Genomic DNA, 23678 nt, shown 5'->3' on the forward strand with positions numbered 1-23678 from the left:
ATGTGGCGACCCTAGCACAGCGCCCGGCACCTGTCAGCTGCTGTTACCGTGCACAGTCATGGGGGTGCAGCTGCCCCTCCCCGGTGCCCCCAGCCCCAACAGGGGGAGGTCTGCATCCATTTGTCCCCTCTCCTGAAGGTGTCTGCGTGCGCCTGCCGAGCCAAAGACCACGCTCCCGCCACGCCCTCCCTCCTGCTCTCCCCCTGCCCCCGTTTATCCCTTTGTTCATTCAGTAAGCATCCAGCTGTTCACTGTGGACACCACGGGCTGGATCAGAGCTGCCTTTACAAACCTGCTCATTTTCTCAGTCAACCAAGAAGCATCCAAACTCAGCAAAAACACATTTGTTGTTTGTTTCCCTTGGTCTTTAGATGTTACCCAACGGAAGACAAAGCCCCCAGATTGAGTAATGGGAGAGAAAGCTTAACACCCCCAAAGTCTTGCTACATCTGGACTCTGCATCCAGCTGCTAAGTTTCAAATGGATGTGCTACAAAATCACTGAGTCATGGAGTTTCTCTCTTATCTCACCCCCTCCTCGATGTACTACTTCCCCTGAAAACACACACACACACACACACACACACACACACACAGAGGCAGGTTGCTGATGGATACGCTAACAGACTCTCAGCTGTGACATCTGTTCAATGTGATCTCAGTTCCACCAGCTACATCAAAGCTGCCCCCATGCAAGTTATTCAGCTGACATCACAAATGGGATTAAAATCATGTTTAATAGTTGGATATGACATAAACTATTTATACCTCCGGAGCCTGGTAGACTACTGAAAATTCATATCCTGCATATGCAGAGGAGAGGGGTGGAGAGAGGAGCATGGCCAACTCGGGCCTGGGGTGGAGGCACAGATGAGACTGGCAAGTGTGGAAGCTTCCCAGGGCCTGTTCTTTTGGGTACCGAGCATGTTGCAAAGAGGTAGGGAAGCTGCAGGAGAGTGGGGCCCACAGGATAAACGGAGAAGGGCAGCTCTGTGGTGGAGAAGGGGAGCAGGCAGCCCGAAGGGGGTCCTCCATCAGGTGTGTGCCCCATCTCCCTGCCACCAAAGCCTCATCACTTTATAAAGCACATCCAGGTGGGGGCAGACCTCCTGGAACTACCCCGCACGTTCTGTGGCGGGTTTCTAGAGGCCATTGAACTAGCCCTGGAAGCTGGTGGTCCTCGGCTGGGTGGGCCGGCACCAGGGTGATGGGCAGCAGCCGGGGAGAGGCTGCAGGGTTCTGGGGGTGTAGCTCTCCTGGGAGGTGTGGGGAGAGTTCTCATGGCGAGTCCTGGCCTCGCATCTTTGGGACCACTGGAGTTACGCTTTAGAAACCAAGATTGAGATCACTGAAGTACTTCCGCGGTAATTAGCTTTCCAGAAAAAGGCAGACAGGCCAGCTGTTCCAGTAGCAGGAGCTCGTGGTCCCCAGCCAGAAGCGGGGGATAATGTGGGGAGAGCAGCCCCGGCTCAGTCGCCAACCTGCTGCTCAGCAGCCAGCGTTCTCTCCCGTGTCCTAACAAGCTGCCTGCAGACCCCGGCACAGCCCCTGTGGGTCATCTCCCCGGCCCCGGTGCCCCAGCGCTGGCAGCCTGAACACCAGCAGGGCGCAGGGAGGCCGAGTGGCCAAAGGATCCCGGCTCCGGGGTGGGTGAGGCTCCATCCATGGCTGGGCGTCTGCACAGGTGACTCTCTGAGGGGCTCGGGGACCACCCTGTCGTCTCGGCCACGAGCTGGGCCAGGCGGCTGGAGCCTTGCTCCCCCGGTGGTGCCCTTCACAGGCACCCAGAGGGCTCAGCGTTTTCTCGATGGTCTCTGAGAAACCGACTTCCTCACTTCTTTTTCTGAAAACGGGCTGAACCCCTGGAAGGTTCTCATGCCCTTCCAGCACATTGCTGTGCTTACTGGTGAGGTCGGGCTAGAAGATGTGGCCCCGGGGCCTGGCTAGGACGCAGGGACCAAGCTGCCCTCTTCACTCAGCCTAGAGCTGAACTCCAGCCAGACCTCCAGGACCCAACAAGGAAGAAGGGCGGGCACTGGCTGTCATCGCCCCTCCCCTGAAGCGCAGATGCCTGGGGTGCTGGGGCCTGGGCGCATGCCCAGTAGCACAAGGATGCCCAGCTTTTAGAGCAGGTCCCGAGGCTGCTTCCCCGGAGCTCAGGAGGGCCAGGCCGCCTTGGGGCCTCTCTCTGGGCTGATTCCCCGCCTCTGATCTCTGCTGTGGATCCCTCCTCCTCTTGTTTCCATCTCTAGGTCACTCCGTGTCTGTTTCTCCCTCTTTTCTCAGCAGTTTCTCATTATTTTGTTTGGCTGTTCTCCCCAGCACCCGATCATTTTCTGTCTCCAACTGTTTAGTCTCCCTTGGTCTTTCTGCCTTAAGTCTAAAATTTTTGTCTGATTGTGTGCCTCTGTGTACATGTCAGTCTCTCTCTGAACCTGTCCATCTCTGCTCTCTGCTTCTCTGGGTTTCTGCCTCTTTTTCTTAGTCTGCCTCTGCACTTTCTCTCTGTCTCCCTCTCTCTGTCTCTCTCTGTATATGTCTCTCTGTCTCTGTCTCTGTGTGTGTGTGTGTCTCTCTCTCTCCCTCCCTCATCTCCATGTCTCTCCTATGTAGGCATCTCTCTGCCTGTCCCCCCATCCCTTCGGCACGGATCTGTGTGTCTCTGCGTCTCCCCGTCTCTCTCACTCTCTCTGACTTCTGTCTCCTCCACCTTCGACCATTTCGCACTTCAGAGCTGGGCTTCTCGTCATGTTGAGTGAGAAAGACGAGCCCAGCGTGGGGAGCTGAGGGCTGGGTGACACCAGTCAGGACTCAGCAGAGATGATTAGGCTGATGAAGGGGTAAAAATGCCACTTTCAAGGCAACAGATGCACCAGAACCTTTACACAAAGAGACACGAAACAGACACTTCAGAGACAGAAAGTTTGTATTTAAAGGGGCTTAGTGTCCACATCCCCCTCTGGCACCTGCACCCCCTCTTCCCACCTCTCCTTTCTGCAGTGGTTGTTCTCCCAAAGCTGGAAGGTGGACAGTATGCTCTGAGGCCCAGGCAGCCCTGCTTCCTGGCTGGCCGTTCATTTAAACACCGGCCTTGAATCCACAGTGGGAGCCCTGACCCCACCGCCAGACGGCCTGAATCCGGCACTTCCAGGGAGGGAGGGAGCCCCCTGCCGAGGCCCCCAACTTTCTGGGGCCCACCAGGGGAGTGGCTGCTCTGACGGTCCCAGGTGGTGGAATCACTGGCCTTTACCCTCATGTTCTCCCGGGGATTCAATCCCCAACCCGTGCATGCAGCTCCCCATCTGCAAGGACACCTCTTCTCTCCACAGACCCCCCGCTTGTCAACCTGTCGGTGGAGCCACAGCCAGTGCTGGAGGACAACGTGGTCACGTTTCACTGCTCTGCAAAGGCCAACCCCGCCGTCACCCAGTACAGGTAAGAGCCCTGCTGGGGAGGCCCAGACCATGGCACCCTGCACACCCCTCCTTTGTCACGGGGGCGTCACCTGTGGTCCTGGGCCTCCAGCGCAGTGCTTGGCCCACTGTGGGTGTCCTCAGCACACCCGCTCACCCCTGGCCAGGCGGACTTCTCTTTTCCTTCATGAGCACACACCCCCCTCCTCTGAGGCAGAAGATTTCACTCCTTCTGTCTGAGCAGCTTGTTTACCCCTTATTTCTGAAAGGAGGGAAAGAGGCTCAGGGAAGAAAAGCTAAGACAACCCGGAGAACGAGCAGGATCACTCAGCATCTGGATTCCAGTCCTGTGCTCGCCGAACCGCTCTCCTGGTAGGGTAGGGTCTCCGGGACCGCCAGCCCTGAGCGGCGGGTACCCAGAATCATTCATACCCACCGCCCCTGTGCAGCCTTTGCTCACCACACTGATAAAAGCATCACTTTTTTTTACATGCCTGTCTTTCCCTGTTGACTGAGCTTCTCGAAGGCGGGACCGCAGTTTAGTCACCTAACAGCCCTCAGGTGCAGCACTTGTGTGGCGGGCACTCGGCGCTCCACAACGTTAGCTTGCAGACTCCGTAAACACGTAGAGCAGCCCCTCTGGGCACCCTCCTGCCCGGGCACCATCACCACCCAAGACTTCCAGACACAGAGTGGCCTCAGAGGTGCTCCGGGGGCTGACTCAGACACTCCCCTCCTTGAGGCATCTGTGCAACTCACCGCAGCCCTCACTCTGCCCCGTCCCTTCCCCCAGCCCAGACCTGATGGAAGAGCCTGGTGTCGCCTCCACTGTCGAGATGGGCTATGAAGCCCCAGCATCAGCCAGTGCCAGGAATGCTGATGGTCCCAGACAAGGAAACAAGCCTGCCAGTGGGAGTGGAGGACAGGGAAGACAAGAGGCAGTGCGGCCCCAGAGGGCAGAACTCGAGCAAATGGGCCAAAGAGGCAGCCAGAGATTCAGGCTGGACATAGGTGGTACTCCCTGCACTGCAGATAATTAACGCTGGAACCAGAAACCCAGGAAAGGCACAGAGTCTTTATCCTTGAGAATATTTTTAAGTAGGATGAAAACCCATCTGTCCTGTCGATTTAACCAGTCACTGGGCTAGAGGCAGGAGAAAGATCAGACAACCTTCAGGCTCCCTGGAGTCCTACAGCCCCTTAGGTCCAGGAGGCAGGTCTGGTTCGGCTGGGACAAGTGACAAAGGTGCAGAAGGAAATGCCCAAAGAGTCTCTGTTTTTTTCTGAGCTTCCACCCTGTACCTGCAAGACCTGGGCTCCATCCACAGGTGGGCTTCTCTCTGTTGTCTGCTCTCTGCTCACCAGCACTAAACACCAGGCACCATGTGCCCAGAAAAGACCTCTAATGCCAGTTTCCCTGGGCAGCCCTTCTCTCCCACTGACCCCCCCGGGCAGGCACACCCACATTCACCCTCACATCGTTGACAATAATAAGGTATAAATCTACATATGGAGAGATCATCAGAAAGCAAATGTGGCAAGATATTAACAACTGGTGGATCTAGGTGAAGGGAATATGGCAGTTACTTGGGCCATTCTTGTGACTTTTCTATAACTACAAAGTTATATTTAGCTTTCAAACTAAAAAGTTAATGAGCCAGGACGTGCAGGTTTCCCCAGGCTCTGGGCACCTGTGGTTTCCCTCCATCCGCATCCTTCCCTGCAGCTCAGAGCCTGGGTCAGCCCATCACACACAGAGGAGGAGCCAGAGGCGCAGGCAGGCCCCCTGCAGATATGCACCTGTTCTTACTTGCCACCTTCCCTCCTGAGCTTCCCATAAGCCAAAGGCCCCAAAAAGGCTTTGGTGCGGATCAGGCTCCCTCCAGGACTCCAGAGGCTCTCAGGGAGCCCTTCTGGCCTCCAGGAAAATGTGGGAGAGCTGGGGTGGCCCGGGAGGAAGGGGGTGCAGGGGCCATGGCAAGCGGAGGCAGACGTCTGTGCCCACCCCCAACTGGCTCAGCCCCTTGGCCTCAGGAAGGGCTCACCCAGCAGGCAGATGGTCCTTCTAGACGTGGTGTTGGGATCCGAGAGGAAAAGCCTTGAGCAAATCTCGGCACGTAAGCACATCGATTTTTCCCAACTGACTTTGACAAGGCTAAGGGGTCTTTGTTTCTTAACTTCCTTTGGTCTTGATTGCTTCCTCCTGTTCCGCATAAGAGGCTGTGATCTTGGAAATTAGAGATATGCCCTCGTCCACCCCAGCACCCAGCAAGGGGACCTGGGGGGTGGTGCAGGGGAGCCCATCCAGCTGGACTCAGCAGTCACTTTGGCTGCCCCACTGGACCAGCGGCCCGGGGCGAGCAGAACAGGCCCACGCACACCTGAAGTGCATCTCTTCCGGCCTCTCTGCTCCCCTCTGAGGCTTTCAGGGCCACCCCACCCGGCAGGTGACAGGGCGGGTCCCACCGCCCAGTGTGACAGGCAGGGCTATTGAGAACAGCCTGTCAGCCTTGACACACCAGCCTCCTGATTGTGTGATATAAATAATTAATCCTCTTACATTTGCTCACGCCAAATCAGACATTGATTGGGAAAGGTTTCATCTGACTCCTGTTCCGAGGGCTGGGAGAGGCGGTGAAAGCAGCAGTGGTGGCAGGGGCGTAGGTGGGTGGTGGGAGAGTGAAGAGACAGGAGGAAAGAGGAGGAGGAGGGAGCGAAGCTGGAAAACAGAAGACAGATGGGAGGGAAGATGGGAGGGGAGACGGGAGAGGGTGGGACTCGCTCCCTGGCTCACCCTTGGTCGTGTGACCAGCTGCTTCAGTGAGTGGTTTGAGCTTCTGGAAGGGATGCCTACGAGGGACTTTTTGGTGTGGGAGGGGAATAAAGATGGGGAAGAGAAAGACTGGCTGAGTGGGACGTGAGCAGGGGACTGTGGGGTGTCCCCCAAAGGCTCAGCCCCACAGCTGGCCTCCTGTGGCCCTGGGAGAAGACGGCCTAAGACTTCCTCTGGCTCCCCCTTCACCTCCAAGGTGGGGACGGGCCCTGAGAGCTGAGAGCTGCAGCCGCAAAGCCATCCGGCATCCCTGAAGTCTCCCTTCTTTGGCTCTGAGAGGGGAGGCCAGCCTGCTCTGGGGAAGAGGAGACCCATGTGGCCTGGGGCACTGGGCTCCAGGCCTGAGGATGCCCCAGCAGTTCTGAGACCCTCAGGGCCCCAGTGGTGGAGCTTTCACCCTTCTTACACTATGAGGGGCCCCAGACAGGTGGGGAGAAAGCCCCGTTTTCCCCAGGAACCCCCCAATAATGGAAGAGGACTGCCCAGCAGAGCCTGCTCGCTGGGGCCAAGCCCACCCCTGCCCCAGCGTCTGGAGCTGTGGGCAGCCAGGAGCAGGGGTCCGGGCAGGGCAGGAGGGGCTCACCCGCCTCCCCCCAGCCCAGCCAGCTGCCTGCTCCACCCCCCAGCATCCCACCGCCTAAATCTTCACCACAGCAGGGTAGATGGAGTAGGGGCTGGACATCGATCCCTGACCGTGTGTCTGGGACTGAACTCAGCCACCCCAGGCGGGAGCTGCACCTGACTATTAAGTCTGGTCATTAAATTAAAGTTAGAGATTGAAATGATTCATGAATAATTCATAATAGTTTGTTGGGAAGCTCCTTCAGCTCTCGGGGAGCTATGGTTTGCTCTGTTGTTAAACTATAATTGTTATTATTGTCTTCTTAATAACGACCTGATATTAATTTGAGCTAATAACCGCATGGTGCCAGCCTGATGCTCCCTGCTATGCCGGGAGACGGCAGCCCCCGGGCCGGATGGGCAGGCTGAGTGGGAGCCGGTGGAGGGAAGGGCAGGAGACGGGCCTCTGTGCCCCCGGGAAAGGCTCCAAGAATGTGGTTACAGGGGGCCGTGGCCCCAGGGTAACGACTGCAGGGCCAAGGTACTGGCCCAGCTCTGGTAAAGACATGCACCCCAAAACAGGCCTGAGCCACAGTAGGAAGAGCCTGGTTGGAAGTTCTGTGATTTTTTAAAAGTCTAATCCACAATAGGAGTAAACCAGGGGAGGCTCTGAACTCTCTCTCCTTAGGCATCTGTAAGGAAACCCCAGCTTCACGCATACAGGCACACACCCCCCTGGGCGCACTGCCCCACAGGTAGCAGGCTGCCCAGCTACCGGTCCAATGCAGTGATCACTGCCCCGGAGCCAGGTCCAAGACACAGATCAGCCAATTGGCCCAGCAAAAAAGTCAGCACAGCTGTCTTCCCATCCCCCCTCCCCCACCAGGGTGGGAGGCAGAGGCTGGGCAGGAAAAAGAGCAAGTGCCATGGGGGAGGCTGAAAGGGCTTTCAAAGAGAGAGGGACACCATGAGGGGACCCCCCCCCCCACCAGGGACAGCAGTCAGGACAGGGGGACTGAGAGAGCTGACCGAGTTGGGGAGGGAGCAGTCGGGACCACTGCTCACACCTCTCCATCAGCTTCTCGCCTCGTCTGGAAATCAAGCGTCCTGAGCCCCACGCGTGTGTACACACGTGCACGTGTGCGTGCGCGTGTGTGCAGGAGTGCACGCATGTATGGGCACACACCATTAGACCTTGGCCTCTTCGGTCACGGATTTGGCTTCCTTCATTTCCACTGTGGCCCAGGACGGTCCCCCGCCACCCCCGAGAGAGCTCAGAGCAAGAGGGCCGAGCGGTCTGGGCCCTGACAGTTGGGTTAGCCATCACCTGGCCAGCCAGGTGCGCTGACCCGCTGAATAGTCAACCCACCACCCTCCAGAATAACCCACTGGTCGAGCGCTGCCGGCTGCCTGGTGACCCACGGACCAGAAACCACTGCGCCCACCACCAACCCCACGCCCCTAGCCCTGAGAGTAACCCCTCTGCGGAGGCTTCCCCTGAGGGACCGCTCGGGGGCCTGCCCCACGCCGCCCCTCCCTGGGCCTCGTTTTTCTGCGGGATGGATGTGTCCGGCTCCCAGAGAGAAGAGCGCCCCGGGCGGGAAGGATGCCCTCGCCACCTGAGGTCCACATCAGCCCGGGCGCCTGCGTTGCAGGTGGGCCAAGCGGGGCCAGATCATCAAGGAAGCATCCGGGGAGGTGTACCGGACCACCGTGGACTACACGTACTTCTCAGAGCCCATCTCCTGCGAGGCAACCAACGCCCTGGGCAGCACCAACGTCAGCCGCAACGTCGACGTCTACTGTGAGTGGCTGTTTGGGGGCTTCCGGGCGCACGGGCACCGGCTGGTCGCTGCTCACGGCAGGAGGAACCGTCGTGGGCTCGTTGCACGTGCCATAAGAATGCCTCACAGGCTCGTAATCCGTGTGCTTTACGAAAAGCTGCCCTCGTGTTTATCTTGACCCTCATAGTCACCGAGGGAGGGGAGTTCCCCGGCGGTCCAGTGGTTAGGACCCCGCATGTTCACTGCCGCAGGCGCGGGTTCAATCCCTGGTCACAGAACTAAGATCCCACAAGCCAGGCGGCGTGGCCAAAAAAAAACGAAAAAAAAAAAAAAATCACCCAGGGAGGCTGGACTTCTCATTCCCAGTACCCAGATGAGGGGGTGGAGGCCCAAGGTCACGCGGCGAGTAAGTGGCACGATGAGGACTGAAAAGGGTCCGCCTCCCATCAGGGGCTCCCCCTCTTCCCCAGCGGCCCGGAGGGGACCCTCGGGGAAACAGCCCACAGCTGTGTCCACAGCGCTGAGCGTCAGCTCACCCGCTGCCCTTTACAGATTTAGAAGCACTTTTGCAAACTTTATGCCTGACCGCCCCCTCGCCCGCACCGGCCTCAGCAGAAAGTGCTATGACTCCCTTTTTGCACCAAGGGACTCATCTGGGTCTCCTGACCCTGATTTCACACCTTCTGCTCCCTGAAAACAGCACACCCTCCCGTCACCACCCCTGAAATCCCATGGCTGCACGCACTCTGGGAACCAAGGCTTGGTCTGCAGAGGACTCGGGTTAGGGCGGGTGTAGGGGGGAAGCAGGAGGAGCCTCCATTAACAGCAGGGGTGCGGGCAACAGAACCAAAGGCCACCTGCTTTGTGGATTGAAAAAGAGGTGGGGCGGGGCTGGACTAGAGAGTAACCTGGGCGGGGCGCCGGGTGTGGGGGGCACCTCCAGGAGGCCTGGCCTCCCCATTCCTTATCTCTGAGCCCTGCGGTGGCCCTGCGGGGCCCTGGGTGGGCCCAGGGAGCTGGGCCAGACGCATGGGTACCTTGACTCCCGGTCACAAGACTGAGGCCTGCAGGAGGTGGCCAGTTGACTTGAAGGCAGACACAGAGAGATTCTGGGGTGGGGGAAGGACCCTCTGCCCACACACTGGGGTCAGGGGGGCTTCCTGGGACCAGGACAGAGGGAACGGGATGGGAGAGCCCTTGGGGGCAAATCCAGGCAGAAATGGGACCAGAGCCGCTTTCCGGGGCTGGTGCTGCCTACTCCCATGGTGGGCCCGAGGGAGGGCTGGGCTGGGGGAGAGGGGTCTCCTCCTTACTGCCCAGACCCGGGCCCAGACCAGTAGAGGACTGACATGGAAGGGAAGGGAATGGGCCGGAGTGGAGGGACGTGGCACCAGTGGTGTCCCCTCCCCCAACCAGAATGGGGGAGGGAAGGCAGCAGCAAGGAGGGTCCCCAGAACTCCCGGCCCACGAGAGCCCTGTCTCCTCCTTCCTCCCATCGCAGTCGGGCCCAGGATGACCACGGAACCCCAATCCCTGCTCGTGGATCTGGGCTCCGACGCCGTCTTCAGCTGCGCCTGGACAGGCAACCCGTCCCTGACCATCGTCTGGATGAAGCGGGGCTCTGGCGTGGTGAGTCCGCAGCTCAGACCCTGGAGGGCCCTGGAGGGGTGCGGGGTCCACAGTCCAGGAGGGAACTGCCTCCCATGGCCCCTCTCACTCTTAGATTGCGGACGTTAGCCTCCCATGTAAACTGAAGGAAGAAAGGCCCCAGAAAGAGGAGAGGGAACCCCAGGTACCCACACGTACCCCCCTTGGGTCTAAACACATTCAGCCAGTGCAGTTTTGCCTTATCCTGAACCTTATAAGAAAAGCAGGTGGTCACCAAGATGCTGGGGGTGAAAAGTCACTAGGAAGACTTTTCAGCTTTCCCCAAATAGTTGTAACCCTTTAACTTTGGGGTTAAGCCTTGCTTTCTTCCTGTGTTCCTCTTTTAAAGTGTATGTGTTCCTTAGTGTGCATAGGAGTTTCAGACATCCCTCCTCCCAGGAGGACCAGTGAGAGCCTTGGGCAGGGAAGCAGGGGGAGAAGCAACAGGAAAGTGACTTCTATGTGCCCTACTGTGTGCCAGACACTGCACCATCCTCTGAGTGTCACTGCCCCCATTACAGGGACAAGGAAAGAGCCTCCAAGAAGATAATTAACACCCAAAGCCACACAAGTAGACACCGCTGAAGCCGGGATTCCCACTCAGAGCAGCTGTTGCCAAAGCCTGTTTTCTTTTCATCACCCCAAACCTCATTCCAAAGGGATATTGCAAATGACTCAGGAAAGACAGATCCGGGACCCTCAAAGATGCTCAGCTACAGGATAGCTTCACCCCTGGCCAGCCTGGTACAGGCTGGTCGGCAGACCCCCTGGATGAGAAAGCTCTGGGGGCCCCAGCCGGGGAGGCCCCCTCCTTCTCTCTCACCCCCCACTCCCTTGCATACCCACCCTTCAGGGCTGCCGCTGGGGCAGAGCATCTTCAGCCTCACGGGGTGCTCTGTGCCGTGGGCTCCCGCACCCGACAGCCCTCCGGGCACACTGTGTAAGAAGACTTCTGGCTCCCAGCCCACCCCCTGTTGTTGCTGAGATGCTGGAGACTGTGTCCCCTGCCACCCGACCTGCCTCTCAGCCTTTCTGGTTCTGAGACAGAGAGCGTGGCCCCTGCCCTCGGGGTCTGACCCTCCCCACTCCTCCTAGGTCCTGAGCAATGAGAAGACCCTGACCCTCAAAACCGTCCGCCAGGAGGACGCGGGGAAGTACGTGTGCCGAGCTGTGGTGCCCCGGGTAGGGGCCGGGGAGCGAGAAGTGACCCTAACTGTCAATGGTAAGACCCCACTCGTGCCAGGGCAGGGCTGGGAGGGGGCCGAGAGGATCCCTGGCATTGCCCCAAGGGGCACATGTGGGTTCTGGGCCTCACATCCACCTCCGACTATGGGTCCATAGTGATTACATCCACCTGTTCCAGTCCGTGTCAGAGCCCAGCCCTGGGGTGACGAAGGACCTGGGTGGTTGTCTGGTCACCTCCCTCCTCTGTGTTCCTTCTAAGGGGTCTCAGCCCTAAAAGTGATGGCTGATGAATTTATTCCTGGCCAGGAAAAAGGGTCAGAGAGCTACTGGGCAACCAACATAGATCCCATATCTACCCTTTGACCATGATCTTGGCCCTGGTGGAGAATTTAAGGGGGCATCTCTGTGACTCCTCGTCTGCCTCTTCCCATTCTTAGAGCCACTCAGTGAGGAAGACCTGCCACCATCCCCACAGGGCCAAGTTCAGGGGGTCCCCTGAGGGCAGGGAACTTGTCTCATGATACGTAATAAGATCGCCACAGCAGGAGAGTATTGCCATCTCTCTCCAAGAACACAGTGTGAGTTACCAGAGGACTGGTACATGAGACATTCAGGGGACGGGGCCTGGTTGATGGGATGTAGAAGGTCACAGAGAAGCTGGGACCTAGCTCAGGTCAGACCCAAGAAGGCTGTGGCACCAGGACGGAAATTCGATGTCCCTGCCGTTACGTGTGCTTGGGCCACGCCGGCAACCGACGCTGCTGGTCTGAGAGGGCGAGGATGCTAAGACAGCTCCCTCTGTGTTTCCAAACGCCCTCCTTCCACTGGGTTTCAGTTTCCTTGTGAAGCCTCTGCTCCCGCATAGCCTGTCTCCCGATCAAGGCTCTGAGCCCCAGCAGGAACCAAGCCACAGACCCACGTCTGTAGGGCCTCTGCTTCCTGTTCCAGACCAGGGCCCTAGCGCGGGGCTGAGCCAGGATCCAGGAATCAGCCCAGGTGGCGCACAGCTTCCTCTAGTCTCCGCTTTGCTAGAAACTAAAACCAGCTTGGTGCTGTCCCCGTTAGCCAGCCCCCCTCCATCTCTTTCTTTTCCTCCCGCCTCCCCAAGAGTCGTGGCAGCCCCAGAGGGATGGTGAATCTGCTCAGACCCCGGAGCCGTCTGTCCGGGGCAGATCCCTGACTCGGGAGCCTTCCTGCCTTTCCTACGTGTCCCCAGGACGCCACCAACAAATTGGCGCTGCGGGGCTAAAAATAACAGCATCTGATCGCACCTCCATATATCCATGGCAACATGGGCTGCAGCCTTTTCCTGCCGGCTCCAGCGTCTGACACTCGGCTCAGGCGCCAGGCCCTGGTGAAATCAGCGGCCTCCCCCGCTACCTGCTGCCCGCTCTGGGAGGGCGCCGGGAGTCGTGCTGGCCCATGACTACGGCCAGCTCCGCTCCGATGGCCCTGTGACCAGCCGGGCTGGGGACCCTCAGACTCACGTGTGGCCCCCAGGGTCCCCAAGCCTGAAGCTTTTAAATGAGCATCCTCATTTCTGGGGAAAACACGATGGATAAAGGAAGGACTAAAATCCGTTGTCACTTTAGACTTTCAAGTATTTCCCAACAGGGATTCAAAGCGGTTCCTTGAGGAGGGAATGCACACCTCAAAGGGACATTCCTTTTGGATGGGACACCCCAGCCTGGGCCCTGGTGTCTATCCAGGATTTAATCTGCACTCTCCAGTGTCCTTCTTTCCAACCCCCGCCTATGCCTCCAATGCTCTGACACAAGCTCCCCTAGGCTGCTAGGAAGAGAAACACCCAAGAGATTGGAGTGAAGCAAGGAGGAGGCAGTGTGCTTGTTTCTGAATGAGGGTCATCATGCCCTGAGGCAGGAGGATGCAGGAAGTGGCCCACAGAGGGGAGCCGGCCAGCCCGCACATGCGTGGACTTGGGAATGGACTTGTCTCTACCTGTGTCTGGAGCACAGGTGGGGAGGGGTGGTGAAGCCCCTTGGGCAGGCCTGGACTAGGCTGAAGGAATCAACACTGTGAACAAATCCAAAATGCGATGAGGTTCTCATCAAAATGCATCCCGGCCGGGGGGTGACTGCTGGCCATTGCCCTTTGGGGAATAAACGGGCCCGTGATTTGGCTCAAACCTGGGATTTGCAGCAAGGGGGAGATAAACCATACTACTGCTGCGTTCTGACTCTCCCAACCGCATCTACCCTTACCCCGATTCCTGTTTTCTTTTAGGAAGCCCTTAAATGTGTATGCATTTACCTGATCGTTTTTAGAACAGCTGATGACCACCCCCACTGCCCCAGGGAAATCCTAGCTCCTGGGAAGTGAAGGGGAAAAGGTTTTACAGGATCAGCACTTTCAGCCCGGCAGCAAAACAAAGCGCCACCCAAGGTCCTAAAACATGAAGCCCTCCTGCCTTTTGGCCAAAAGCTTCTTGGAGCTAAGGTACCTAAGAGAGGAACTCTGAAGGCCCCCTGAGGGTGGAAGCCCTTATCTTGAGGGTCCCTCATGTCTGCCTCTCCCAGCTCCAAGACCTTTCCCTTCCCAGCCTAAATGCAGTCATTTGGGTTAGTTAACAGGCAGAACTGGACCGAACCGCTGCTGGAATCCTGGTGGACCCTCCAGGCTGTCCGAGGCGGTAAACGAGCCAGGTGTCCCCAGAGACATCCATAAACATGACCCATACACGCACGCACGCCCGGCCGGATAAGATAATGTCAGGGTCAGCTTTGGAGCTGTGGTCCCACCTGGGCTGTCCGGGTATGTATGTGGAGGCGTGCAAAGCGATGAACTAAGGGATCTCCTGAGACACATGTGAGATGAAGTCTATGAACGTGCCCAGCCCAAGCCACGTATGCCGGCGGGGGTGGGCGGGTGATTCCCCGCTTCGTGGAGGAACATTTTTTTACCTCCCTTCCTGCCTGGTTTTCCTGTCCTGCTGAGGACAGCGGTTTGTTAGGCAAGCGCGCCCTCTACTGGAGACACCAGGGAATGGTTTGAAATCCAACAGCTGGCCAAGGTGGAGGTGACATTAGTTAGGGGAGGTGACATTACATTCCTTCCTCCCTGACACCTCCCCCACTCCCTTCTCAGGTGTACCACCTCCTTCATAAAGGTTTCCCCACCTGCCAGGTGGAGTTCTCTCTGCTGTGAAGTCGGTTAGCACTTTGCCTGGTGCTCACCTCCCCACCTCCTGTGGCAGCTCTTGATGTCTCTGGGCATCCTGACTTAGAGGCACTCACTCACAATCCCTTGAGAGGTTTATGACTGAAGCCTCATCTATCTGAGTCCCCTGCCTCGCCCGTCACCTTGCATATACAGGCCTCCAGTAACTGTTTGCTGAACGACTGAATGAATGTATAAACTTCTGAACTTGCCAAGAGGGGCTCAGCCAGGTCCTACCCCCTCCCAAATCCCTGATGTGATGCTGTCTCCCCAACAGGACCCCCCATCATCTCCAGCACCCAGACCCAGCACGCCCTCCACGGGGAGAAGGGCCAAATCAAGTGCTTCATCCGGAGCACGCCGCCACCCGACCGCATCGTGAGTGCCCCGGGGCGGGCAGGGAGGGCCAGTGGCACGGCCCCCGGGCTGGGCAGCCTGGCGGGTCATCTCTGCCTGCAGCCGCTCGACCATCCGGCTGGTCAGTCTTGCCTCTGCACTGCCTTTCCCCGTTGGGGAAAACTACTCCTGCCTTGTATCTCTTGGAAAGGCATCACGAAGACAAAAATCACAGGCAGCCTCCTTTCTCAGGACAGGCTATGCTCCTCGCCTGCAGGTGTGTTTAACTCTTCTCTGCCTCTCAGCTGTGTGCCAATACAAATGGTTCCGACCGAATTCTGCATCTTGGGGGCAGAGGGCAAGTGAGGGCAGCAGAAGGGAAAAAAACGATTTCTTCCCTTTCCTGGGTTCAAGGCCAGCCTTTAGCAAAATCGTAAACAGGATGCAGTTTATAGTCGGCAGACCTCTCTCTGCGCCTCCAAAGTCCTCCTCTGCTTTGATGCCCATGGAGAGCGCTGCCCCAGTTAGCAAGTTTTCCCTCTGAAAGCATCACTCCATTCTCCCCGCCCCTCCCTCAAAACCCTTGTCCCCCGCAGTGCAGCTTGGGCCGCCTGACTGGCTCACACATAGCCCTCCCAGGTATTTGCATTTGTAGAAGTGGGGGTCTCCCACCCAGGTTCCGCTGACACTGGTAGAAGCTGGGGCGGGAAAACAGAGAGGTGAGCATCTCCCCGTACTGTTGGGTGTTAGGGGAGGGGTGGAGATACTGTTGTTGGCAAGCCCAGTGCCCAGGCGGTCCTGCCGGAAGACGGCCCAGGTCAAGTTCACAGGGCGGTCTCACCTTTCCCCAGGGCGGCAGCACCAGAAGGGACGTGGGAGGCACACGCCAACAGCTAAGGTGTCACCCTGTAGACGAAGACCTTGTTAGAGCGCCGGTGCGTTACACACTTCCTCAGGCATTCAGTTCATTCACTGTCTGAGTCACACAAAAATGGCAAGAGTCCACGCGTAGAACTAATGCCTACGCCTCCCTCTTCCCTTCACTCTAATCTTTTTAAAGTGTAAGTGTAACACGTGCCGGTGTCGATAATATCCTGTTCACTCCTCAGCATATTCACAGTCTTCCTCTTCGTGGAAATGGAACCCTAGGCCAGGGGTTCTCAACCTGGGCGGTTCTGCCCCCAGGGGACATTTGGCGACATGTGGAGACATTGTAGGGTGCAGCTAGGGCAACACGGCGGGGCGGGCGGTGACAGTGTACGGGAAAGGGCTCTGAGAAGAGGTAAACGCTCACCGGCCAAAACCAAGCTGCACTAAGATTCTCACAATCGCAACTCTCAGAGCGTAACGTTTGAACAAAGACACGCACAAAGTAACCAAACCAGACTCAGTCAGCCTGGGGCTGGCCTTCACCACCATCTGTCAGGGGCCCCAGCTGACGGAGGGGCTCCCGTCGCCCCAGAGTCCCCTGCTTGCCTGGGAAAATGTTCCAGCACAGAGCCGCGTAAGGCCCCGTGTCGTTGGAAATACCCTCTGAGGCGGCCCAACCCCTGTGTGTGTACACGTGTTGGCACTGTGGGTGGGGCGGTAGGTGTACCCGTGTCGTGATGTGTGTGTGTGCTGTGTGCACGTGTCTGTGCTGTTTGTTGTGTTGTGTGCGTACTTGTGTGTACACGTGTCGGCACTGTGGGTGGGGCGGTAGGTGTGCCCGTGTTGTGACGTGTGTGTGTGCTGTGTGCACACGTGTCTGTGCTGTGTGTTGTGACGTGGGCGTACTTGTGTGTACACGTGTCGGCACTGTGGGTGGGGCGGTAGGTGTGCCCGCGTTGTGACGTGTGTGTGTGCTGTGTGCACACGTGTCTGTGCTGTGTGTTGTGACGTGGGCGTACTTGTGTGTACACGTGTCGGCACTGTGGGTGGGGCGGTAGGTGTGCCCGCGTTGTGACGTGTGTGTGTGCTCTGTGCACACGTGTCTGTGCTGTGTGTTGTGACGTGGGCGTACTTGTGTGTACACGTGTCGGCACTGTGGGTGGGGCGGTAGGTGTGCCCGCGTTGTGACGTGTGTGTGTGCTGTGTGCACACGTGTCTGTGCTGTGTGTTGTGACGTGGGCGTACTTGTGTGTACACGTGTCGGCACTGTGGGTGGGGCGGTAGGTGTGCCCGCGTTGTGACGTGTGTGTGTGCTGTGTGCACACGTGTCTGTGCTGTGTGTTGTGACGTGGGCGTACTTGTGTGTACACGTGTCGGCACTGTGGGTGGGGCGGTAGGTGTGCCCGCGTTGTGACGTGTGTGTGTGCTGTGTGCACACGTGTCTGTGCTGTGTGTTGTGACGTGGGCGTACTTGTGTGTACACGTGTCGGCACTGTGGGTGGGGCGGTAGGTGTGCCCGCGTTGTGACGTGTGTTTGCGTGCGCTGTGCTGTGCGCACACATGTTGTGGCGTGCGCGTCGACCTGTGCCGCGTGGCGGTGAGCACGAGCGTGGGCCTGGCAGCGTCCGCCTGGGAGCAGGGAGGCAGCATGGTGGTCCTGGCGGGGTGGCTCCAGCGGGATGTCCTCCTAATTCTGCGCACCTGGGCAGGCCTGGTCCTGGAAGGAGAACGTGCTGGAGTCGGGGACCTCGGGCCGCTACACGGTGGAGACGGTCAGCACCGAGGAGGGCGTCATCTCCACGCTGACCATCAGCAACATCGTGCGGGCCGACTTCCAGACCATCTACAACTGCACCGCCTGGAACAGCTTCGGCTCCGACACGGAGATCATCCGGCTCAAGGAGCAAGGTGGGGCCGCCGGAGCCGCCGGGGCCGTGCACCGCGGCCGCTCCCCGTGAGGGCAGGGCCCCAGGCAAGGTCCTCCGGGGCCCTGGGGGGGACAGAGCGCCTACACGGTGCGTGCGGGCGGGAGGCCCTTCCTCACCTGCCACGCAGCCGCTGCCGGTCAGCCAGCTCCCCCGAGCGCAGGGCCACTGGCCTGCACCAGAAGCGAGCAGGCCGAGAGCTGCCCGGGTGGTGGCCCCTCAGGAGGCGCCACATCGCCTAAAGGCCCTGGCTTCCCTGCTCTCAGCAGTTCCCTGGGGCCCTTTGGGGGCGTGATCTCTGAGCAGTGTCCCCATGGGGATGCACCAGGATGGGCGTATCGGGGAACCTGGCCCAGCCCGTTAAGACAACAAGCCAGTCCAGGTGCCCCAAACCCGAGGGTGCCCGTGCTAAGCTAAGGAGTGGCACTTGAGCTGTCCAATCCCTGGTGTGCGGGAGGACTGGCCTCAGGCTGTCTGCAGCTCCCCAGGGGGACACAGGAGACACTTGGACCGCTGTGCTCTGAAGGAGATCCCGGCCAGCAGGGCAGCGCTGGGCAGAAGGGCTCAGAGCTCGGAAGGACTCAGGCTCGGAGGGCGGGGAGCCTCAGAGGGGCATGGAGGGGGTTCCAGAGAAACGAGGCAGTCAGCCAGTGGCACACCAGGTCCTGAGATGGGCTGCAGATCTAGCCCCTTGGCCAGCAGGGGTTAGTCCAAGACAGACAGGAACAGTCCAGGGGGCCTCGGCCCTGGCAGTCTCCGACCCCTCCAAGCTGAAGGCCCACCCACAGGCTGTCAGGCCTTGGAAGAGATTCCGGGCCAAGCAGGTGGTCTCAGCTGGGCCCCTGGGGCCGCAGTGCTACCCTGTGGATCACGCATTGCTCCCAACCCCTCTTCCCTAAAAAGTGCTGCTTTGCTAATGCTTTGCACATAATTTGCATAATATCATCCACACATCATCCCAACCCTCCCGGTCCACTGTTGCTTCCCCTCTGTGTCTTCCCCTCAGTGCCCCACTCCTCTGCCCGCCCCTTAGTGTTCTCACCCACCCCTCCTCAGAGCCAACTCCCACCCCAGCCTTGACCTCTCTCTCTGGTCCCACCCGTCTGGAGTCTCTAAGTCAGTCTGAACGAACTCCAGGTTCAGTTCAGCCAGCCCGGATCTGTGGAGCATCCTGGAGACGTGAGGCAGGAGGGAGCCCCCATCCACCCCAGACCCTCCAGAGGGCCGCCCCCGCCCCCAGTCCCACCCCACCCTGGCCAGCCAGGCCCTGGCTGTGGACACTTGCTTTATTTCCAAACAGGTTCGGAAATGAAGTCGGGAGCCGGGCTGGAAGCAGGTACGAAGGAGACATGAGACTCCCCGGGATGGGGGAAGGGACTGCTGGGCTAGTGGGGGAGGGAGCCCAAAGTGTGGGTAGGGAGGCCAGGGCAGCCGCTAACTTCTCTGCCCTCCCCCCCCACCCCACCCCCACCCCGTCTTGAGGCTTTAGTGCAGTCAGAGCAGCAGGGAGAGGGTCTCCAGGCAGCATGGGTCTAGAGACCCCGGAGACCTGTCTCCGCTGCCGCTGCCCCCGCAGGCTCCTCGCAGCCCAGGGCACTGGCTCTTGCCCCTCCCCGTCTTTCCTCCCGCCCCTCCTCTTCTGAAGCCCTGACTCCTCCCCCCTGGGGTCCGCTCACCCCGCCTGACTCGCGCTTCTCACCCTCACCACCAGCTTGGCCATCGCTTCCGAGAACACCTGGGCCGCCCAGCCCGGCTGTGGCCTGCCATAATCCATGCTGACCCCATGCTTTCTGCTGGCTGGCTCCTCCCCGCACTCCTGCATTCCCCGTGGAACTGTCATCCCACCCCCGGGCTGAGGCCGCTGGGCAGTGCCTCTCTCCCCGGGGACTCGGCAGCAAAGGGGTCACCAGGCTCCCTGGGTTGAGTTGCTCTCTCTTGGGACCTCACAGGAGACAACTGCCCCCCGCCCTCCAGGGAGAAACCCAGAAAAGAGAATCAGGACATGGCAAGCCAGACCCTACAGGGTCAACAAAGGCCATGACGAAGATGTGGGGTCCCCTGCCCTAGTTCTCCCGCCACACCAGCCCAGAAGGAGCTTCAGCAAGTCCCTGGTGGGTCCCGCTCGCCCCCTCCCCTCTGGGCGGACGGCCCCTTAAAGAGCGACAGGCCGGGCACAGGCGGGCTCAAGGGGGGGCACACGGTATCAACGCCTGCTGTGTTCTCCCTGACGCCCCTCAGGGCCACTCCTGGCGCTGAGCTGGTGTCACCCTCTGTCTCCATCTCTTCTGTGCCTGCACCCTGGGTCCCCCGCCCAGGACCCTCTTCCTCTGCCCCCGCCCACCCACTCAGGACAGTCCTCCAGATAAGATGGCTACCACCACAACCCCCCAGCTGTTAACAACTTACGGAAATGCGGACGCCAGAGGCAGAAGCTGCCTTAGATACCGCTTCCCTGGTTCTCTGGTTTCACAGACCTTGAGGCCCAGAGAGGTTAAGGACCCTTCCACCGTCATCCTTTGGCTCTGAGCTCAGCTGAGACACGACCCGAGTTTTCCAAGGAAATTCCCTAGGAATCTAGGAGAAACTAAATTCAACTCAAATCAATAAAATTCAAAAGCATAGAAGCAATGAACTTCCAACATGGCTTTCCTTTCCTAGAGGAATTCAAACCTGGAGACAGAACCATCTCACTGTCAGAGCAAGCTCACAGGGCTGGCCGAGGTCAAGTCCATTGTCTCACCCCTGACTGTTGAGACCAGCCCAAACGCCTCCCATTTTCAGTCCCCGAGTGTTTGTCGCACCCACCCCCTCCCCGTCGCCTCCCCTGCCACCCCTACAGGGGTCTTGGGCTCCAGTAGGCAGGTGATGAATGCACCAGTGTGCCTGTCCTGGGCTGGAAGGAAAGCCCCAGCCTGACGGCCAACACTGCCAACCATCGGACACGCGCTCCTTCCGGGAGAGGGACCCCACCCCCTCCCAGCAGCGTCTCCAGGGGCCAGGGTCTGCGGGGTTCTTCCTTTCTTTTGCTCTTTAAAGGAAACGACAGTGAGAGGCAAGAGGCTAACCTCCAGCTCAGGACAGATACCTGGAGTCCCCAGTCATCCACACTGAGAGCGTGGGGTAGGGGCAGCAGCTGAGTCTCCAAAAGGGACTTTCCTATCCTTGCATCTGCTGCGGTCCTTCTTCCCACACAGACACGAGGGCAAAGGCTTGGATCAGTTTGGGTGCCAGGCTCTGTGCCAGCCTTTACCTGCCTGCATTCACCCATCTAAACCCCAGACGTCCGCCCTGAGGCAGGCACTGTAGTTATCCTATTTTACAGATAAAGAAAAGAGAGAGAGGTAAAGTACGTTGCTCTGGGCTGTACAGAGGATGTGAGATTTGTAGGATGCCATGGCACGCAGTGTGCGGAGCTGGGGCAGGATGAGGGGGGCGGATAAGAGGAGACGTGGATTTGCACTGGCTCTATGGCAGCTGTGTGTCCTTAACCAAGTCACTTGACTTCTCTGGACCTCAAGGTTTCCATCTATAAATGGGAGGCTAGGACTCTCTGAGCCCTAAGCTCTCCTGCCCCTGCATTCTCTAGTTCTATCCCCCCGTGGACTACTCAGGGCCCCACATCATATGCTCAGGCCCCCTCTGCAGACACAGAAGGGTCAGGACTGTCTGGCAGAGCTCCCACCCCAGCCTAACATCACCCTCCCCACCCCCATCTCTACTTGGCTAGGGCAGGAGACAGACTAGAGGAACTCAGCAGGGAGTGAAGCTTTGTCTAGCTGGAGCTCCAGGTGCCTCTCTGTCGGGGTGGGGTGCCGGGATTCCTGCCCAGAGGACTGGCCCAGGAGAGGAGGGAGCAGGACTGGGCATCTCTCCTTAAAGAGGTGGGGGGAAGGACTTCCCTGGCGGTCCAGTAGTTAGGACTCCGCGCTTCCACTGCAGGGGGCACAGGTTCGATCCCTGGTTGGGGAAGTACATGCCATGCAGCGCGACCGAAAAAAAAAAAAAAAAAGGGACGAAACAAGGAAAACAGAAAGAGGTGGAGGGAGCTGTGATCCTGCCCTCCGGCCCCTAAGACGTGGCCTCTGGCAGTTACCACCTGTGATGCCCAGGTCCTGAGGGGAAGCTGCCGCAGACCTGAAAACTCTCCAAAAGCTGCTGATCCATGCCCACCCTCTGCACCTGGGAAAGGGCAGAGAAGGAAAAAGCGAAGCGAACAAACAGCGGCAGTGACCCTGGTCGTTTTCCAAAGAAAAGCCAGGACTTAACGACTCTCCTGGCTTATCACCTCGGAGAGCTCAGTGTACCAGCCTTGCCTCTCACCTCCGACGCTCCCCTCCCCTCCCTGTGTCTGCTTGCCTCTCTCCCCCCACCACTGCTGCCATCTTTCCGAGGCCCTCTCCGCCACACCGTGTCCCGCCCGAGCTGACCCCTGTTGGACTGTGCCCGCGCCTGCCCAGGCCCCTGTGGCCTTTCCCAGGAGCGCCCACGCGCAGTGGTCTGGCCCCAGCTCGGCAGGGGCTGCGCCCGAGGAACTGGGTGAGATCTGGGGGGAGAGCGGGCTGTCCCAGCTCCCTCATCAGCCTGCTTGCTTCTCTCCCACAGAGGCTGTGCCGATGGCCGTCATCATCGGGGTGGCCGTAGGAGCTGGCGTGGCCTTCCTCGTCCTTCTGGCAACCATTGTGGCCTTCTGCTGTGCCCGCTCCCAGAGAAGTACGGGAGGGAGACCCGGGAGCTCAGGGAGGGGGACAGAGAAAAAGGCCAGGCTTAGACTGCCCCGGAGAGCAAGTAAGCAGGCATACAGTGAGCAGGGGCCCTACCAGTGCTGTGAGCTGCTGGGGCAGGGATGGGTCTCGTGCATCTTTTCACATGCAGCGCTTTGCTCGGCATCTGGCACACAGTGGGCGCGCCACTGCCGTTGAGCTGGACGGAAGTGAACTTCATGCAGCAGGGCCGTCAGCTAGCACCTCGGATTGAACATACGCAGCGGGAACTGTATTGAAACCCAGGGTCGGCGGGTGGGGGGAGGTGATCTTTGCCCTCCAAGATCTGCTAGTCGAACCAGAAAAGCAGGTCACCCACACAGGAAAAAAAAAAGGCGTTCAAGGAATTGCTTTGTGCGGACTCCTAAAGGTCTTTTAGTCGTTGGCCATAAAATGCTGGTGTTGATGCGCTCTTGAATCGTGTGTGTCTGGAGTCTCCGTCCTGGGCGTAGCTCTGAAGTTACGTGTGCTAGACAGACACGTGAAAGGGTAAATGGGACGGTGGAGACTGTGGGAACAATAGAGACTGTCTTGTGGTCCCGCCTCTTCCACCCCGTGACCCTGGGCAAGCCACAGCCACTCCAGGCCTCGGTTCTCTCCTGTGTAATAGCAAGGGGTCGGCTGATGTGACTTTCAGGGCCCCACCCGGCTCTGACATTCTATGAGCGTAAGGCACAAAAAGAATAATCAGGGTAAGCCTGCTCCCTCCTCTGCTTGGCAGCCTTCACACGTTGGAAGAAAGTTGCCTGTGTCCTCCCCTCCAAGCTGAGCAGCCTTGCTCTCTTGAGGGCCCCCAGTGATGCGGTCTCAGGCCCTCCCTCACCACCCACTCGGTGGACATCATAGGGGAGCATATTTCAGCAGGAATTTTCTAACAGAGCTCTCCAGGTATAAATCGGCTTCTTCCTCTAGAAGCCGTAAGCTCTCCATTACGGAAGCTGGACCACTGGTGCAGGGACGTTTCTGCTTTGGGCGGGAGGTTGACCATGGAATCTCAAGGTCCTTTCTAACAGATGTGTGATTCTCTGAACAGAGAGATCAGAGCCTGGTAGAGTAGGTCAGGGAAGACTTCTAGAAGGAGGTGAGGATTTAGTAGGATGACCAGGTGGCCGAATGGCTGGGGATGACCACCCATGCCACGGGAGCGGCAGGGAAAGGCTGAGGGTGGTGCAACCAGGAGCCAGCAGA

General features: G+C 58.8%; 1 protein-coding gene across 1 annotated transcript in view; it reads left to right on the forward strand.

Annotated features, from left to right (window-relative positions):
- KIRREL3 (kirre like nephrin family adhesion molecule 3) overlaps positions 1-23678 on the forward strand; it is a 91354-nt gene that overhangs the window by 62623 nt on the left and 5053 nt on the right. The window contains exons 6-13 of the mRNA XM_061202573.1: positions 3329-3434; positions 8462-8610; positions 10092-10219; positions 11333-11459; positions 14877-14977; positions 17515-17713; positions 19031-19066; positions 22333-22515. Of these exons, the coding sequence (XP_061058556.1) occupies positions 3329-3434; positions 8462-8610; positions 10092-10219; positions 11333-11459; positions 14877-14977; positions 17515-17713; positions 19031-19066; positions 22333-22515 (1029 nt within the window). The remainder of the gene's footprint in view (positions 1-3328; positions 3435-8461; positions 8611-10091; positions 10220-11332; positions 11460-14876; positions 14978-17514; positions 17714-19030; positions 19067-22332; positions 22516-23678) is intronic.

The sequence above is a fragment of the Eubalaena glacialis genome, chromosome 10 (genome assembly GCF_028564815.1).
Source record: "Eubalaena glacialis isolate mEubGla1 chromosome 10, mEubGla1.1.hap2.+ XY, whole genome shotgun sequence".
Lineage (NCBI taxonomy): Eukaryota > Metazoa > Chordata > Mammalia > Artiodactyla > Balaenidae > Eubalaena > Eubalaena glacialis.